Source organism: Podarcis vaucheri (genome assembly GCF_965113315.1).
Source record: "Podarcis vaucheri genome assembly, chromosome: 12".
In the NCBI taxonomy this organism is placed as follows: Eukaryota; Metazoa; Chordata; class Lepidosauria; order Squamata; family Lacertidae; genus Podarcis; species Podarcis vaucheri.
Genome location: NC_138750.1, coordinates 33,512,138 through 33,530,587, shown reverse-complemented (window position 1 = coordinate 33,530,587; position 18,450 = coordinate 33,512,138). Strand labels below are relative to the sequence as shown.

The following is an 18,450-nucleotide window of genomic DNA, read 5'->3' as shown; positions in this document are numbered from 1 at the left end:
AGACCCCCGAGTGACATGACCTTCTCTGCCTTTCCTATAGAGTTTGCATCCAGACATCCTCTCCCCATGTCCATGCACATACAGCTGTTTGTTTATCGCTTCCCTGGGATACAATCCTACACCTTTGTATGTGAACATTGCAACCACCATCCCAACCCATCAGCAACTTCCTTTCTGCCAGCATCCTAAGCAGCTGAGAATGACCTATGTGGTTTTGTTACTCTCGCACACCCCACAGTGACACAGCATGATGGAGTTGTTTCTACACCACTGCGCGCATGCAGAGGACCTTAGCAAACTGAAATGTCAGGTATGTGTCTAAAGATGTAACACAGAGGGCAACATACTATGGCCCACCAGCACAACCGTTTCTGCTGTCATGTGCCCTGTGGAGGTCGGTCAGAAGTGGAGGAATAATGGGACAAAGGTGCAAAATTGGATCTTGGGCAGGGTTTCTGCAGTCTGGGAGGTTCTAACCTAGGCACTGGGGAGAAGATAAGTGGGCTGTCAGGAGAGAAGGCAAATGGCCTAGCTGCCAAAGTAGAGCAGCCTGACTTGACTCCAGTGGCACCCCTTCAGTGAAGAATCCCACATTCCCAAGGGAGGCACCTAAGACTAGACTGGACAGTGAGCCAGCCACATTGACTCCAGCTCCATCATCAATGACACTGCAGTGACAGCACAAACAGACACAACCTACACATAGGAATGCCCACTTGCTTCCTCACTCCCATGGCTCAGGAAGAAAACTGCAAATGACTGTGCCAACCCCACTCTTCAAAAGGAGAGATCAGGGTGAATGTCAAGTGCTGGGACAAGACCTTAGCTTATGCCTAACCATGCACCCTAGGGCTCTGCTGCAACTTCTGAACTGTGTAACCTGATTTGTGCTTGGGCACTGTACTGAATTCTGGAATAAAGCCTTTAATAAAAATCTAGCTGAGAGTCCACATACCAAGTCTGCAAGTGGTAGTCATGGCATCTGCTTTCAGGAAACTCACAACCGGACCCTGTGTCCCCCCCCCCAAAAAAAAAAAAATGTTCCCAGTGCCAAACGCACAATTCAGTTGTTCTTTGTTCTGGCTGCCCTCTGTTCCTGCAGCCAAACCCTCTCCTTCACTTATTTACACCCAAAGCCCCCAGCTTGCCTGACATCCTCCCTAGCTTCCTCTCTTTGTTGCTTAGGGAACAGCTGATACAAATGCTAGTTCTGTAATTACCAACAATCCCAAGGGACTTGTTTCTACAAATTTTATTGCAATTCAATTTTGGAATTCAGACTCCTGGCATCTGGTTCCTTGCTTATTGCACCCAGAATCATACATATAGCCCAGAACGCCCCTCGGAGCTTGAAGAAATTATGTGAGTTTATGTCTGCAATCTTTTAACGTTTGTTCTCAAGATCTCTCTAATTGTATTCGGTCACTGGCTCCAAACAGATTTTTCAGGTAAATCCAATACGGGGTGAATCGATGCCGATAGCCTACTTCTAGGATTACGGATGACCTCAGAACACCATTTAACCTGACCTGAAGATTCCATTTGCAAGTGGAGAAGGAAATACCCAACTCTGCTATATCTTTGCAATATCTGAACATGCATATCCTGCCAACCTCCCACATAGAAGGGGCAAAGAGCCTGCTGGATCAGGCCAATGGCCCACCTAATCCAGCCTCCTGCTCAACCAGATTGCCTGTGGGAAACCCGCAAACAGGATCCAAGCACAAAGAGCCCTCTTAGCCTCCTGCAGTTTCCAGCAAGTGATATTCAGAAGCATCACTGCCTCCAGCCATCATGGCTAATAGCCAATGGTGGCATTATCCTCCATGAATTTGTCTAGGCCTCTTTTAAAGCCATTTAAGTAGGTGACCATCACTGCCTCCCATGGGAGCGACTGCCATAGCTTATACAATGAATTTCTTTTCTCTGTCCCGAATCTTCCAATAATCACTGTTGTTGGATGCCCATGAGTTCTAGTGCTATGAAAGAGAGAGAAAAACTTTTATCTATCCACTTTCTCCATGCCATGCTTAATTCTATAAACTTCTATCATGTCCTCCTCGACTTGCCTTTTCTTTAAACTATAAGATTGTATGCACTGCAAGCTTTCCTCACTCCCCAAAGCTCAATGGGCTCAACCTCAAATAACTTACCCTAATTTGGTCTCAGTGTGGTTTAAGCCCAAATTAAACTTCTTTATGTTTGGCTGCACTGTGAGTTAAAGCCACCTGAATAGAGACCTCCCCACCTTGAGCCTCCCCACTATTCACTTTTCCCAGGATGCCCCGTATAGCAGCACAGAAGGTCTAGTGCAGTCCCAGTTTCCTCTCCTCAAAATTGGAGAGGAAAGGAAAGGCAGTGACAACCATCTTGAAAGCTAGCACTGGACCAACTCTGCGAGGAACCTGGGCTTCAAAGATGGGTTTGTGGTTTACTCAAAAGCAGGCTCAGGCTGTCTGAACTAAGGAAGCTTAGTTCCACCTGGCTAAAGGTAAAGGTAAAGGTACCCCTGCCCGTAAGGGCCAGTCTTGACAGACTCTGGGGTTGTGTGCCCATCTCACTCAAGAGGCCAGGGGCCAGCGCTGTCCGGAGACACTTCCGGGTCACGTGGCCAGCATGACATCGCTGCTCTGGCGAGCCTGCACCAGCGCAGCACACGGAAACGCTGTTTACCTTCCCGCTATAAGCGGTACCTATTTATCTACTTGCACCCGGGGGTGCTTTCGAACTGCTAGGTTGGCAGGCGCTGGGATCGAACAACGGGAGCGCACCCCGCCGCGGGGATTCGAATCGCCGACCTTTCGATCGGCAAGTCCTAGGCGCTGAGGCTTTTACCCGCAGCGCCACCCGCGTCCCATTCCACCTGGCTAGCCACCGTATATTAGATCAGCAGTCTGTCCCAAAGGAGGCTAGTGAGCCATCAACTTCATGTTTTTACAGCACTGAACCAGGCCCTTTCTCCACCACTGACTCCAAAAAGTAACAGTTTGAAAGTCTCTTATCCCACAAGGTGAGCTATCAGTTCCTCAAAAACTTCACCAGCTTTCACTGGCTATTAATTCATGAAATGCACATTTGGATTTGGATGCAAATCAAAGCAAAAATGTCCATGCCTATTTCAGCATTTCTTTTTGGCCACACAAACCATTCCCTTGCTGGTAGATTAAATCAGTGAAACTCCCAGTGTGTGTAGAAGGTTTCTTGTACATTCTTTTGAGTTGCTGAGTCATGGCCTTTGTTTAGGGCAATCAAAATGTTTTCCCCCTCCTCCAGTGCACCCCTTCTCAATACTACAAAGATTAACATTTTTATTAGAAAGTAAAAGTGGCCCAGACACACAGAGCAGCGACTCTTGACATGTAAAAGTATGGGTATATTTGCTATGGCTGCATAACAAACACCACATGTATTTAACGTTGCTTTCCTGCTCTTTATAACAAAGCATTCTATATGCTTGCATAAACTGTAATTTTATATATTTTCCACGTTGGTATAATGACTTTTTAAAAACACCCAAATATTAATGTAGACATTCGTAGCAGATTATTGCTCTAGCAACTTTTGGGCACAGAAGGAAACAATATATCCCATGGGGGTATTAATACAGAAGACCAATATGGGGAGGGGGGAGTCAACCAAGGCATCTGACCTTTGCCCTACACTAGAAGATGTCCTTCACCCCATGAGGAACATGAATAGCCATCTTACATCTTCCAGAATATAAAACATTATCAAGAATACAGAGTATTTATTATTATTATTATTATTATTACATTTATTCAAAAATGAAATAAAAAATAAAAATTTCACCATTGTGACTTCCCTCGACCTCAAGTTGACATCTTTTCGTAAGAATACAGAGTATTTTAACTCATTTCCTATGTCCCTCACTGATCCTTTTTGCAAAGGATTGTATTCTGGGCAAAATTTGTACAATGTTTTGGAAGTCTGCTAGCCATGTCAGCCGTATAGGCTGTGGAGGGGGTGTGATGCACAACCTCAGAAATCTCCATGATAATTTTCTCATGTGCAGCAGTTCTACAATAACTCCCTTTAGTTTTTGGTTTTTTTTGCTTCTGGCAGGAACACTCTGTGCCAACTGTCCATTAATATTACATATAAAGATGCATCTATCATCTATAAATGCATTGTGATTTTTGTGAAGATATGTGCTTCCTGGAGCCACAGAGTTGGAAGGCACCCTAAGCCACTTCCAATCCAACCTCCTCCTGCCCACAGCCATCCCTGGATGGGCTCAAACCACCAGACCTCTAGTTAGCAGCCAGGCGCACTGACCCATTTCACCACAGGAGCTGCCCTACACTTCTTCTCTGTATAATTATGCTTTATCTCTGATCAGATGGCATGCCATTGGATGCTGATCTGCGATCAAAGTAAACCAGGAGAAGAGGGGTCCAGAACATATTTTGCACAAGGGCCCACAACCAAGTATGGCCATCCCTGCCTGGTTGCACTGATATATTTTATTGATGTGTGCTTGGCTGAATGGATAGAGGATGGTTGCTGAGTTCTGAAGCACACGTGGCTCTCAAATGTTGAAAAGCACCTGCACCACAAAGGATAGTTTCTCAGCAAGGATTATCGCCTGGAGGTCATGCAACTGGAGGAGTCACGGAACGCCTCTGGAAACTGCATAAAAGCATTATATGTCCTTGTTACAAAATTAGCTGAAAGGGGCAAATGAGTAAAGTGTGAGCACACAGTTCAGCACAGGGTACGGATAGCTATCAGCCAGGGCAGAATTTATTTTCCTCCAGAAAACAAGCTCTGGATGTCAACTTCGGAGCTTCCTTTCCACCTGCCCCAACAGTTCAATGCAGAAGACAATACAGACTGAGTTATTTAGAAACCAGAAAAAGTGCAAAAGAGAAGGTATATGGAGGACCACTATTTGGGGTGGGGGGTGGGGGTGGGGAGACAAGCATTTATAACATGTAAATCAAAAAGTGGCACCGAACAAACGTAATTTATAGCCATGTTCTGAATGCTAATCCTTTTCTAGCCCAAAATTATTCCCTGCTGTGTAAATGAGGCAGCATTAGAATATTGATACATATAGAGAATACAAATTGCATTGGGCTGCCCTCTGCCCCTACAAAGTCTCAGCACTGAGATTTTAAATATAATTATTGCCTTCATTCTATATATAGGCATAGATCTTTAGCATTAAGTACCAGCCATTAAATTAAAGGAGTTATGCAGTAAATTGTAGGGTGGATCAGTTATTTTCTATAGGCTGCTGCATTTTATCGGCTGCATTTTCTATAGAATGCTTCTGAATTAGTTTTGGCAAAGAATCACTACTCTGTTAGAACACGCACGTTTATTAAGCAAGTAACCCCAGAGCTGCATGCCTAGGGTTATGGCTTAAAAAATAATAATATTACACTGACCCATAGCTTTAATTGGGTGACACACAGTCTCCTAAATTTCCCAACAGTTCAATTAAAGGAAATAGCACAGGGTTACCATTAGGTTTGTACCCTTGTCATTGTCATTGATCTTTCAGAATCAGGGCAAAGAAGTGGAGGTGGAGGGCTTTCCTCCCCTTTCAAATGTCTCCTTCTAGTATTATGGGAAAAGCCTGCCTTCTAGTTGAATTGAATTCCCCTTTAATCTCATCCTTGAGCTGGTGGATAGATGCAGTCTTTAAAAATGCAGGATATCGGTGTAATTGTAAATTGATCTGTCTCTTTGGAAAACAGCCAAGAGTGTTCAACCAGCAAAAGACCCAATCCCTGAAACTGTCCCTCACCCTCTCCCTAACTGCATAAGCCTCTATATATGGTCTACTCAGAAGTAAGTCCCATTGAGTTCAATGGAGCTTACTCCCAGGTAAGGAGGAATAGGATTCCAACCACAATAAGACTTTTGGGTTGCTAAATCTTCTGAAATAACAATACCGGATGATGTATTCCTCACACTACTAGTAGTTCCTCACATTACTAGAGAGCTGACTGCTAGTCAGAAGGTGTTTTAAATTTTAAGATCTGCTCTCAGAAAGCTTGGGAGTGTCTTTGAAACAAGAAGTAGGTTATAGGACTGTTTTAAGAAACACAGCAATGCCAGTAACCTACCACTAAAGGGCTAGTGATCAATGCAGCAGATTCACCTATAAAAACATTTATTTCTGTTGAAAAGTTGATAAAGAGACACAGTCGTGACTACAGAGTCTTTGAAATCAGACACATTATTCCTTAGTGCCACACTCAAGGAAATCCATCTGTCTACGGTGATCTTGAACCTATATAGCCTATTTGCCATGGGCTCTTTGGTTATGAGATCTGGCAAGCCACGGGTTATTTCACCTAATCCATCATTAGCGTTCACGTGCCCTTTATGACATACAACAAACCTGGATTTAACAACCCTGCTCCTCCCGTGTGATGAATCTAAACGCATTTCACAATAGGGTAGACAAAAAGGCATGCAGGTTCTTTCACCTTTTCTTTGTGCATTTTTTTTAACATTCTTGGGGCACTATGGGGACCCACCGTTACTATTATTGTTATCCTTTTTTGCTCTCCCTTCCTAATCACTTAATGTACACTCTGTTAGCACAGGGCACAGAGCGATTAGAAAACAACAGTGAGGTTAAATCACCATGGTACAGCCTGGACAGCCATCTGTCATTAAATGTGTGCAAACTGATACTCTCCAAATAAAACAATCCGGGGTGGGGGGGGGGGTGGGAAACACATTCGACAAGAGCATCGATAACCACCGGTGCAACATTCAGCCAAAGGCAATGCAGCAATATACCCCTCTCCTCCACTTACCAGTCTTCCACAAATACACGGATGAAGTTTCAAATTCACTTTGCGCCTTAGCTCCCCGGATTCCAAACAGGAGAAACACGAGAACTCCAATGCACTTGCTTGAAAGAGATGAAGCCCCTGGACCACCGATTAAAGCTGCGCTCTTCTCTCTCAGCCCCATGCCTTCCAGAAGCCTGATTCAGTGTCAAAATCTGCCGCACAATGGGTAACCCTTGCGTGAGTAATTTCTTCCCCCCCTTTCAGAATGTCTTCACAGGGAGGGCAGAAGGGAAATGGCTTTCCAGCTATTCTGCATGCCAGTTGAAAAGGGGGGGGGGGACTGTTTAACACCAAGGAACAATAGAGCTCTTGCTTGCTGCTGCTGCTGCTGCTGCTGCTGCTGCTGCTGTTTCGGCTGCTGCTGCTGCTACGATGGCAGCGGCTGCTGCTGGTACTGTGGATGTTACTTCACTCTTCCCCATTCAGTGGGTAGTAGCAGTTTCCATCAGCTGAGAGAGAGACAGCTGTCCACAGGGGGCTCCAGCTGACTGAGCAGGTTATCTTGGTCTGGGAGGCAGCAGCAGTCATTTACACCAGCTGGAGGGAGAGGGGAGAGAGAAAGAGAGTGAAACAGTGGAGGGGAGGGAAGAGAAGAGAAGATCAAGGGAGGGAGGGAGAAGGCAAGAGGGGGAAGGAACACAAATAGCAAATAACCGAATGCTGTAATCACATGCATGCAACCAACTGCAAGATACTGTTGTTGCTTTTTGCACGTCTATCGGAAGAATATCTATATTCAAGACTAACCAATAAAAATATTATCATTAAACAAAAAACAAAAAATCATTCCGGAGCATGTTTGAGAAAGCAGGTAGCAACTGCTCAGCACCAATTATTTTCCTGCTCCTTTAAAGCAAGTTGCCAGCATGCAATTCCCACTTAGTAGAAGAGCTGACAGGATGGATGATGCAAAATGTTGTTGAAGAGAATCATGACTTTGAGAACAGCAAATGTGGTGAATTAAGCATACTTATCGACAATCAGGATGCTGATGCACAAACTGAATGCACGGTAAAGACTGGTGGGGATACTTAGACATGCAACTGATTAAATTGTCCCTTAATATTCATGTAAGAAGGGTCATACAGCTGCAATATTATACTGTCCGGTGGTGTTTTTCTATCTCAAGTTACATACCCATTCCACTTATATCTGGGTGCAAGGAAGGAATTAAAGGAATAAAGCATCTCATTAAAAATCAGAATGAATTTCATTAATCCTTTAACTGTGCATCTAAGGAAAGCAGCCATTCTAAAATTTTCAGTTATCAAAATGTTTTTATGACAGTAATTTCTTTTTATGAAAAGTAATTCTGAGTTGCAATTACCTCAAAGTGTGTTTGTAAGCATGAATGTGCTAGTAGGCTGTACCACGCTGGGGTAGGGGGGAATAGGACAAAAAGTGTCTTAACACTTTGCTTGCTGTAAAGTCATACTCAGAGTAGGCCTACTGAAATCTATGCACTTAAGTGAATCATGATGACTAACATAAATGCATTGATTTCAGTAGGTCTACTCCTGTGTTTGATTTGATCGGGTACCGATAGAGCATTGTTTTAAATTCACCCCAATGAGCTAGAACAAAAGACAATGCTGGCTTATGTTCCTGCATACATCCAGAAATGCAAAGGCCTAGAAGTAGTGTTCTGAGAAGAGGTATTGTAAAGACAAAAACAAAAAAGCATTCTAGCAGCAGAGCAACCAGGGAGTTTTAAACGATGACGCTACTGCAGTTGAAAGAGAAAGCCTTAACCAAGCCTCTCTGGGGAACTCTGTCATTTGCCAGAATCCTTCCCATGCTCAGCCTCTTCCACAGGCATTGGGTTTGAAAAGCAGCCTTGATCAAATAATTCCCAGGTCCTCATCCATTTAAATATTCTGACATCAGAGCAAATTAGCAATGTTGAAGGTTGCAAATTTGTCTTTGTTTACTTTCCACTCTGTTTCGCCTCTAAGAGGGAATTAAAGGCTCAGGAAGCCCTGGCGCTGTGTGAGGCTGTGATTAAGAGAGATAAGCAAGTGTGGATTACCGTTCCTCAGCTGTTGAAAAAGCGGCAACAATCAGGAGATTATGGGTTGATAAGGGATACATAGAAAGCTGTGAGCCTAACAAATTTATAGCATCCATTTCTGACAGAGGGCTAGGGCTCACAGCACCAGGTAAGGTATATAATCAAAAATGGGACGCACTTGGTAGTCTCACTTATATGTCTCGTGTTCATTTCACAGCCAAGAAGCTAAGCACCCACCACCATCAACAAAGCATTTACCGTATTTTTTGCACCATAACACTCACTTTTTTCCTCCTAGAAAGTAAGGGGAAATGTCTGTGCGTGTTATGGAGCGAATGCCTGTGGCTGGCGGGGGGGGGGGGGATCTGCTGCAGTCGTGAGCAGAGGATCCATGGTTCCCCTTCCTTCCCTCCTCCGTGGTTACAAAGCATGGATCCACATGGATCCTCAGGATTTTTGCATTGGGCTACTCCAAACTCACTGTCAGATCACATGTCTGTGGCCACAGCATGAACCACAAAAATCATAGATCCACTATTTTGTTTAGAATATTTTTTTTCTTGTTTTCCTCCTCTAAAAACTACGTGCGTGTTATGGTCTGGTGCGTGTTATAGAGCGAAAAATACGGTATAATCCAGTAACTGGTTGCAAAACCTGTGTGGGTGCATTTATGCATGCGTGCCTGCGTATCAACATTTGTACCTGAATTAATAAAACCTGCAAAATTTTAAAAGGGGGGTCCTTTCCTTTGAAAGCATTTTATCTTAGGTAAAAACTGCCATTTGACTTGACAAATCAAATTTGTATGCAGCCCAGTTTCTTTGATAAATACGTGAATACCTGAACTCACGAATACGTGAAGCTGAGGCTTGTGGCAACTATGAATTTTGCTTTTCTCTACTTTGAATCAGAGCTTTTGAATGTAAGAGGGAAAATGTATCTCAGCAGGGAACGCTGAAGTAGGAACAAGTAACTAGGGTTCACAAGGTTGCATGAGACGAAGGACGACGAGGCAGAATTAAAACAACATTTGGTTATTTGAAGCAACACACGGATTGACACTTCTGTTAATAATCTCTGTTAGTAACATACTTTTCATGGCATTAATCCAAAGCATTTTCAGTCCATGGGCTCTGTATCTCCTAGTAGGTTCTGCATCTCTTACTTTAAAAAGTAGCCCTTCGTACAACAAGCTAATCGCAAAAGCTGAGTCACCTTCAGAAAAACTTCCATATCAGGGTGGAGAATCTATGGCCTTTGAAATGTTACTGGACTCCAACTCCCATCAGCCCCATACAGGAAGCTCAATGGTCAAAGATGGTGGGAGTTATAGTCTAGCAACATCTGGGGTAGGGCCACACATTCCTGAATGTGTCTAATTGGCTGTTTAGATCACAGCCTATTTAGTCATTTCAGAGGGGGGAAATCTGTCTGTATTATAAAAATTGAATTCATATGCACAGCTCTATAATTCAAACTTCCCCCAACCTGGTGCCTTGCAGATATTTTGGACTACAACTCTCATCAAACTCAGTAAATATGGTCAATGATCAGGGATGGTGGGAGCTATCATCCAAAAACATATGGAGGGGCCAGGTTTGGAGAAAGCTATTCTGTATTTTTCAAAAAAGGAAAAGGAGAAACCACGACAAGGATTATGGACAACAAAAATAGCTAAGAGTTCTTTCCAGAGCACCTTATTTACCCACCCTCATCTTTGATTAATCTTTTAATATATATCTGGATTTGCACTAATAATAATAATAATAATAATAATAAAATTATTATTTGTACCCCGCCCATTTGGCTGGGTTTCCCCAGCCACTCTGGGCAGCTTCCATAGAAACCAAAAATACAGTAAAATATCACAGATTAAAAACTTCCCTAAGATGTCTTCTAAATGTCAGGTAGTTATTTATCGCTTTGACATCTGATGGGAGGGCGTTCCACAGGGCGGGCACCACTACCGAGAAGGCCCTCTGCCTGGTTCCCTGTAGCTTTGCTTCTCGCAATGAGGGAACCGCCAGAAGGCCCTCGGCGCTGGACCTCAGCGTCCGGGCAGAACGATGGGGGTGGAGACGCTCCTTCAGGTATACTGGGCCGAGGCTGTTTAGGGCTTTAAAGGTCAACACCAGCACTTTGAATTGTGCTCGGAAACGTATTGGGAGCCAATGTAGGTCTTTCAAGACCGGTGTTATGTGGTCTCGGCGGCCGCCCCCAGTCATCAGTCTAGCTGCCGCATTCTGGATTAGCTGTAGTTTCTGAGTCACCTTCAAAGGTAGCCCCACATAGAGCGCATTGCAGTAGTCCAAGCGGGAGATAACTAGAGCATGCACCACTCTGGCGAGACAGTCCACGGGCAGGTAGGGTCTCAGCCTGTGTACCAGGTGGAGTTGGTAGACAGCTGCCTTGGATACAGAATTGACTTGCGCCTCCATGGACAGCTGTGAGTCCAAAATGACTCCCAGGCTGCGCATCTGGTCCTTCAGGGGCATAGTTACCCTATTTAGGACCAGGGAGTCCTCCACACTAGCCCGCCCCCTGTCCCGCCCATGGAACACATGGCATACTTCCCAAACTTGAAAGATGACACCAACATAGTTGCTTGGCTAGCCAGACAGATCTGATGCAGGGAAAGAGGCTGGGGAAAAAATCCCTTTACAAAGGCCACACAATGCCCATGACATTCACTGAAACAACAGAAGTAATTAGACACCCAACACTTAAATACAGCCGCTGGTTATGTAGCTGCTAATGTCACAAACCATTCTTCTCACCAAGTCACTTTTCGTAACAGAGGTGCTATTGGTCAAAATGCGTATCTAGAACAGAAGATGCATCCCAAAGATCCTTCCTAATAAAGAAGTGTAGCCCATAGGGACAACATAATAGCCCATAGCACAACAGAACCTGTCTACGTTAGTTCTGAGCTGAAATGGGAGATGCACATTGCATGAACATTTTGTTTCTGTGAAATATACCTCCCCTTCTCAGCCATTTTTCACACAGATTTGCAAAAGGGAAGAATACCATTTCCAATGAGGCAGAAGCTAGATGAGCAGGGAATGCATCTTATTGCTGGGCACATTCCTACCTAGAGATACCAGGGACTGAATCTTGGACTTCATGCATGCAAAGGCAATGTTCTGCCGTGGAGATATGGTTCTTCCCCAAAGGATGACCCACTCTCAGTAGCTGGAGTTCTTTTTCCTGTTGCAACTATAGAGGGATGTTGTCTCCACAGACGGCTCAAGTCTTATGCAGGCTGATAAGACCCTAAGGAACTGGCTGTGTTTTTAAAGGATCCAAGTATCTACTGGTTTTTGCAAGTTCAGGGAGACTGAAGTGCTATTGGGGACCTGTCTTCTGAGACTAATCCAGCCACAAAAATTATTGTATCCATTCCTGAATGGAAATTTGCTTTCAACAAATTTACATTTTAAAAATCCCAAATAAAACAAAGTTGCACACAAGTCATGCTTTGACAACCATACCGTATGGAAGTTTACATTAGCTGAAGCTGAACCTATAAACCTATGGTGCAGCTTAAGCTAACATTTCCATATATATTAGATGCCTTCACTTAAGGAACTGATCATGTTGTTGAATGAATTGCCATGAAATTTAACATGGCAGCTTTCAAACTGGTAGCCACACAAACCCACTGCTCAAGATCAGAATGCAGGACTGCAAAAATGAATGTCCATTTTTTACATCATTAAAAATAAAATGCTTACAATCATTCTTCAGTCATATAGGTACAAATCCATGTCTCATTGTTGCTTCCAGATTGACTGACGAGCCAAATTCTTTCTTTAGAAACCATCCACAAAATGAAAAGATTACAGGCTAGGACAACTCCTATTTTTGAAAGTAAATCATGACCTGTTCTCTTTCATACTAGGAGTGACTAAGAATGCAACCTTGTGCTGGCCTGCCCCAGCATCCCATTGTGACATCATTTAACCTCACTGTCCAATGAGCAGCAGCTCATCTCCATAATTTGCTTTGTGAGGAGACTTGTTTCATAACAACAACTCCTTGTGGTTGAACAGCCAACTGCCTTTGAAGTAAGGTATATTTTAGAACCATTCGACATGTTGCCGGAAGCCACGATTGCTGCCACCATTTTGGATGCTCCTACAGTACTCTGGTGATTTGTAAATCCTCATTCCAGATGTTTTAAGATGCACTGCATGCCTAGGTATCATATGTCCTATGCTTAAAACAGCCAAGATTTAAGTATCCAGTGAACACACAACTTAAAGCTCCAAAGCAACAGTGCTGGTTACAGACAAACAAGAAGACAGTGTGGTGTAGTGGCTAGAGTATCAGACTACTACCAGGGTTCAAGCCCTGACTCAGTCATGAAGGTTACTGGGTGACCCTTGGGCCAGTCACCATTTCCTTGCCCTACCTTGCAGCGTAACTGTAAAGATAAAATGGGATAAAGGAGAACTACATATGCCACCCTGAGCTTCTTGGAGGAAAGGCAGGGCAGAGACGTAATAATAAATATATAAATAAAATATGGTTGCTACTGTTTGCTGTTCTAAACAAATACAACCATTTCAACCATTTTTCAGTAAAAAATATTCACCTCTTCCTTTACATTGTCCCCACCCATCCCTCTCTTACACACTCAACTTGTTTCATATGGCTCCAGAGACATCGTGACACAGCCATATCTGATTGGCTACATCGTGTTCTGATGTCCTCACATCTACTATGCGGTCATTCATGGACCCTGCTCTTAACTGATCTAAGTTACCCTGATGGGTGTCACCATGCGGCTGTAGCCAAATGCTGATATGTCACCCCAACTCAGTACTGCTGCCAGCACTGAGGGGGCAGTTGGCAATGTGCCCTTGGGGTAGGGTGGGGGAAGGTGCACACCACTGTGACCACTGTCCCCCGCCTTGGCTGCTCTACTTTCTCTCCCCCCGGCTGCGTCCAGCTCATTTTCTTCTCTTCCTTTTCATGTTGCTCTAGGCACTCTGCTCCCCCATCTCAACCCGCCCAATATGACCCTGACCTCTCCACGTTCTCCTCCACACCTCCACCACCACCACTGCAAGCATGTTGCAAATAATTTGACTGCTTGCACCTACGCACTCTACAATGTAGCCCTTTCCAGTTATGCCGGCAGAATTTTAAAAGGCAAGCTCAAAATGAAGCAAGCAACAGCTCTCACTTCAAGTTGCTGAAGACTGGAAAAAAAGGGGTGCGCTTCTTAAGAGAGAGTGGAATAGAGCTCCACCATCACCTCACTTCCACCAGCCTTCCTCCTATGTGCCCAGAGGCATTCTAGGAATTTTCCTCTCACTGAATGGTTCAGGTGACCACCCTATGTGTTTATTTGGAATAAGTCCTGTTGAACTCAGTGGGGCTAGAGAGGCTCGTCCACATTCCCGCTTGCCCCCAGGAAAACTTGTTTACTGCCAAATCGGAGCAAACACCAATTGGGTTTTATTCAGATAGACGTCTGCTCCGATTTAGCTCCAATGAGCAGTTTTGGGGGAGAGGGTGCAGTGGCACAAAGGCAAAAACTGCTCAGACCCATGCGTCAAAAGCATCATAGAAATGGAAAACTGCATGGATCCATGCTTTTGTGACATGGAGCAAGCAGAATTCAGGACGAGCCCTTAGTTCCAGGCGAATATGGCATAGGATCAGATTGTGACGCACTTAACAAGAATCACATTTATTCATGTTTATCCTAAACATGTTTACTCAAATGTAAGTCCCACTGAGTCCATTACTTCCAAGTATATCCAGGATGGCAGCCTTAATTGAACACCCAGTGAAAAAACTGAGCGTGGCTCCCTTCGTATTTCAGGCATTATGTATTTCCAAGTAATTCTAGTCTATTAATGCCACATAGTTTGTATAGATGTTATCAAATTATGCAGAAAAGTAAAAAGTGGGGGTGAATTTTTAATAACACTACTACTTTGCTAATGTATTTTAAGCCTGAAAACACTTCATTGTTATTGTGAGTTTTCAGAACATAGTAAATTCTCCAGTAAATTCCCAAACTAAGATGTAAACTGAAAATAACAAAAGCCAATCTTTCAAGAGGTGCAGTGCATGTGGCCTCTAGGTGTCATTCTTCACCATGTTTAGTCCATATCCTTCAATGGGCTCCTCATTACTTTATGTATCAAGTGAAGATTATTGTTTGAGGAGGTGAAGCATTTTGTTCTAATTTCCCACCCATTGTTTACTAAAGAAGATAAATTTGCCCTGCATCATTAGAATATTCATAACAAGAGCTCTGGCAACATCAATAAATTAAAAGTAGATGGTAGATTTTTCTTCTTCTTCCAGTCTTCAGATTCCCTTGAGCCGAGATCAGCCCAAGCCAAAGATAATAAAGTATTCATATGAAAAAATTAACTATTCATGTGTGGTCCGCACAAACTGGACACCTTGGTTCTCCCATAAGGTGGCAGTTCTGGAAAACTGCAAATTCTAACAGGTACATTATACAGTTGTACCTTGCATCCCAAATGCCTTGCAAGTCGAACGTTTTGTCTCCCAAACGCCACAAACCCAGAAGTGACTGTTCCGGTTTGCAAACGTTCTTTGGAACCCGAACGTCTGCCATGGCTTCCAATTGGCTGCAGGAGCTTCCTGCAGCCAATCAGAAGCTGCACCTTGGTTTCCAAACGTTTTAGAAGTCAAAAGAACTTCCAGAATGGATTCCGTTCGACTTCCAAGGTACCACTATAAAGGAGGTCATGTTGTCCTCTTTGCTTTGGTTCAAATATGGTTCTGGACTGTATGATGCTTGCTAGCAGGTAGTATCTGGTTTATTACTGGGAAATATGGAGTCCCTGAACTCTGATGCCTTCTTGCTTGCCTGGATGAAGGGTACGGGGGGGGGTGTGTATAGAAAATAGGCTACTGTACAAAGCTAAAATTTTTATTCATTGCTGCACCCACTTTTGCCTCTGGCCACACCCACCAGTGGCATGTGTTACCCACAAGGGGATGCAGTCCTTGGGCTAAAAAGAAGATAGGAATCCATGATCTAATTATAGGATTTTCTTTTATACTGTATTGGGTTGCATCCAGACTAACAGTGCAATCTTATGCATGTCTGCTCAGATTTCAACATGGCTTACTCCCAGGTAAGTGAATGCAAAATTGCAGTCTATGTTTCCTGAACCTATGCGCCATTGAACACAATGGGACAAAAGAATCAATGGAAACAAAGTGGAACCAACTGGATCTGGATGCAACCCACTGCCACTATTATATACCGATCATTTGTTTGCTGAGTTTGCATCCTGCCTTTCCACCAAACAATGCTCGTTGTTTGCGTCCTTAGCAGAGCACAGGGACATTATACTGTCCCATGATAGATCAAATGAACCTTAAGAAGGCAAAAGGGATGCAAATTAGTACTACTGCAGATCACTGTAATGACAGCAGACATCATTACTGGTTTAAATATAGCACTATTATGCATCTCTTGCTGACACATAGTCAGAGAAGCTTTCTAATGAATTGGTAGCGGGAGCCCTGGCAATTTGGGGAGTTCATCCCTTGAGATACAGAAGATAACCTTGGTCATAACATGTCACCGTTGCTTCTGAACATTTTCTGGAGAGCGTAAATTTATTCTTTGTGGTGCCACTCAGTGAAGCAAGGTAGCTTTCTCCATTACACAGAGATGATACGAGTAAAAGGGTGATGAATGTTCATTATGATCACTGCGCTGCTCAAGTAATGCTTGAATTTGCTGAGTAGCACCAGCCGCAGAATTCGCCGGTCACAAACCTATCATCACTATCTAGCTGCGAAAATGAATGGCAAAGGAAAGCGACATAAATATGAAAGGGCAAGTTGACAATTTGTCATCAGCACTGATGTATGAATGTAAAGCATAAAATACTAGAGAAAACTTCATATTTATATCAAAGGATACATATCCATCAAGGTAAATGCTAACTTCATTCTGGAACTCAGATAGGAAGGACCACCCCTGCCCTTTCTCCAACTCTTCCTGATAAATATCGGAGGGGGGGTGAGAAATAAGATGTGTGTGTTTCTGCTGCACTCTGTTTATGCAAAAGGATAATGTGGAAATCCAAACATACAGGTTTCCTATACTACACCCAACATTCACCTCTTCAGACTTTCCACATATTCTACTTCAGACATAAGTACTTCCATTATTTCGAACACTAGGGATGATTCCTTCTTAGAAAGCTCAAGGTTTCCCATAATGGGTTAGTCACCTAAAGAGAATGGATTACACCTGGGCATAAGATGAAAAAAATAGACAGCAATGGTTCTTTAGGTTAGATAAAGAGAAGCAAAAACAGCTGGATGAGGCAGTTGTAGCCCAAAACATCCTGGGGATACGATACCAGGCTAGAGAGGGCTGATCTAGATTGAGGGAAAGAGACAGGTAGACCAGTTAGACTCCCTAAGAGATGGTTCCAGTATGGGTTGAGAATCATGTTCAAAAAAGGCTATCAATAAAGCAAATGGAGAATATCTCTAAACATTTATGTGAACGCATTTACTTATTGTAATATTGGATTTGTTGTAATTTTCAACAGTATAACAATAAACATTCACAACTGTTTGTGTCATTAAGTACAACTAGGATAAGACAGAAATGAAGCTCCCCTCCATCTCATTAGCTCAACACAACCCTTCAAAATGACCTCTGAGATTCACCATTATGTGAAAAATGGGAAACAAATCTCCAGAAATTTATCCTCTCTCTCTGAATACTTTTGTCCTCAATCTGTTTTCCTCCAGAGCAGATTTAGGGGTTGTGGGGCGCAGAGGAGAGAGAGAGGTAGTCCTGTTGTACAGGCAGAAGTTACTGTGCTGACAAGACGACTTTGCTGAATACAACCCCATTAATTACGTGACAACAATTGCTAGCCACTTATTCCTAAATTATTTTTTAAAGAAGAGAAGCTGAATGCAAATGCTTAATCATCTTAACTGTATAATTCATGAATTGACATAAATACGAAGGGTTCAGTGGTTCCTGCCTCACAAACCAGTATATTTGTAACACTTGTTTTAGGGGTGGTTTTTTTTTTTTTTTTTTTTGCCTTACCAATGGTCAAATATAGGGCTGTGTTCATTGAACATAGTTCATTCTCTCCCCCCCCCCCCAGTTGATTGTATTTTAATTCTTGAAACATGCAGCAATTCATGTTGTGCTTTTTCCAATTTTACAGAGTCTGTGCATGCTAAGAATAACTGGCATTGGAACACTGCAACAAATGATTTTTCTATTCATACATATGCACATTGCTTTTCCACATATAAAAGTATACAACTTTCAAAAATAATGATTTCCAGGAAAACAGCCATTTTCACTTCAATTAAGTTTTTATGTTCCGATTTCCCTGATGACCCATGTTCTATCTGACTGTGAAATGCTCTCAGGCAGATAAAGAAGAAAACATTTTGTGATAGGAAAGGCATATCTTACCTGTTATAATATTAAGGAAATTCAGATAGGCTTTTTTTATAAATATTTGGGTTTTTTTAACAGATATTTACTTGGTCGTTGCTAGGATCAGGACACCAGACAGTTGACTGAATAAATATTAGCAGTAA

At 43.1% G+C, this 18,450-nt stretch overlaps 1 protein-coding gene across 5 annotated transcripts in view; it reads right to left on the bottom strand.

The window, feature by feature from the left end:
- Positions 1–18,450, bottom strand: part of THSD7A (thrombospondin type 1 domain containing 7A) — a 272,706-nt gene that overhangs the window by 207,859 nt on the left and 46,397 nt on the right. For 4 of the 5 annotated variants that reach the window (XM_082193873.1, XM_082193870.1, XM_082193874.1 and 1 more), the window contains exons 1-2: positions 12,588–12,766; positions 6,801–7,376 (exon numbers count right to left, since the gene is read on the bottom strand). In XM_082193873.1, coding sequence (XP_082049999.1) covers positions 6,801–6,960 — 160 coding nt within the window. In that variant the 5' untranslated portion in view covers positions 6,961–7,376; positions 12,588–12,766. Of the gene's footprint in view, positions 1–6,800; positions 7,377–12,587; positions 12,767–18,450 lie in introns of those variants that run through there. The other variant, XM_082193871.1, reaches the window with a different exon arrangement.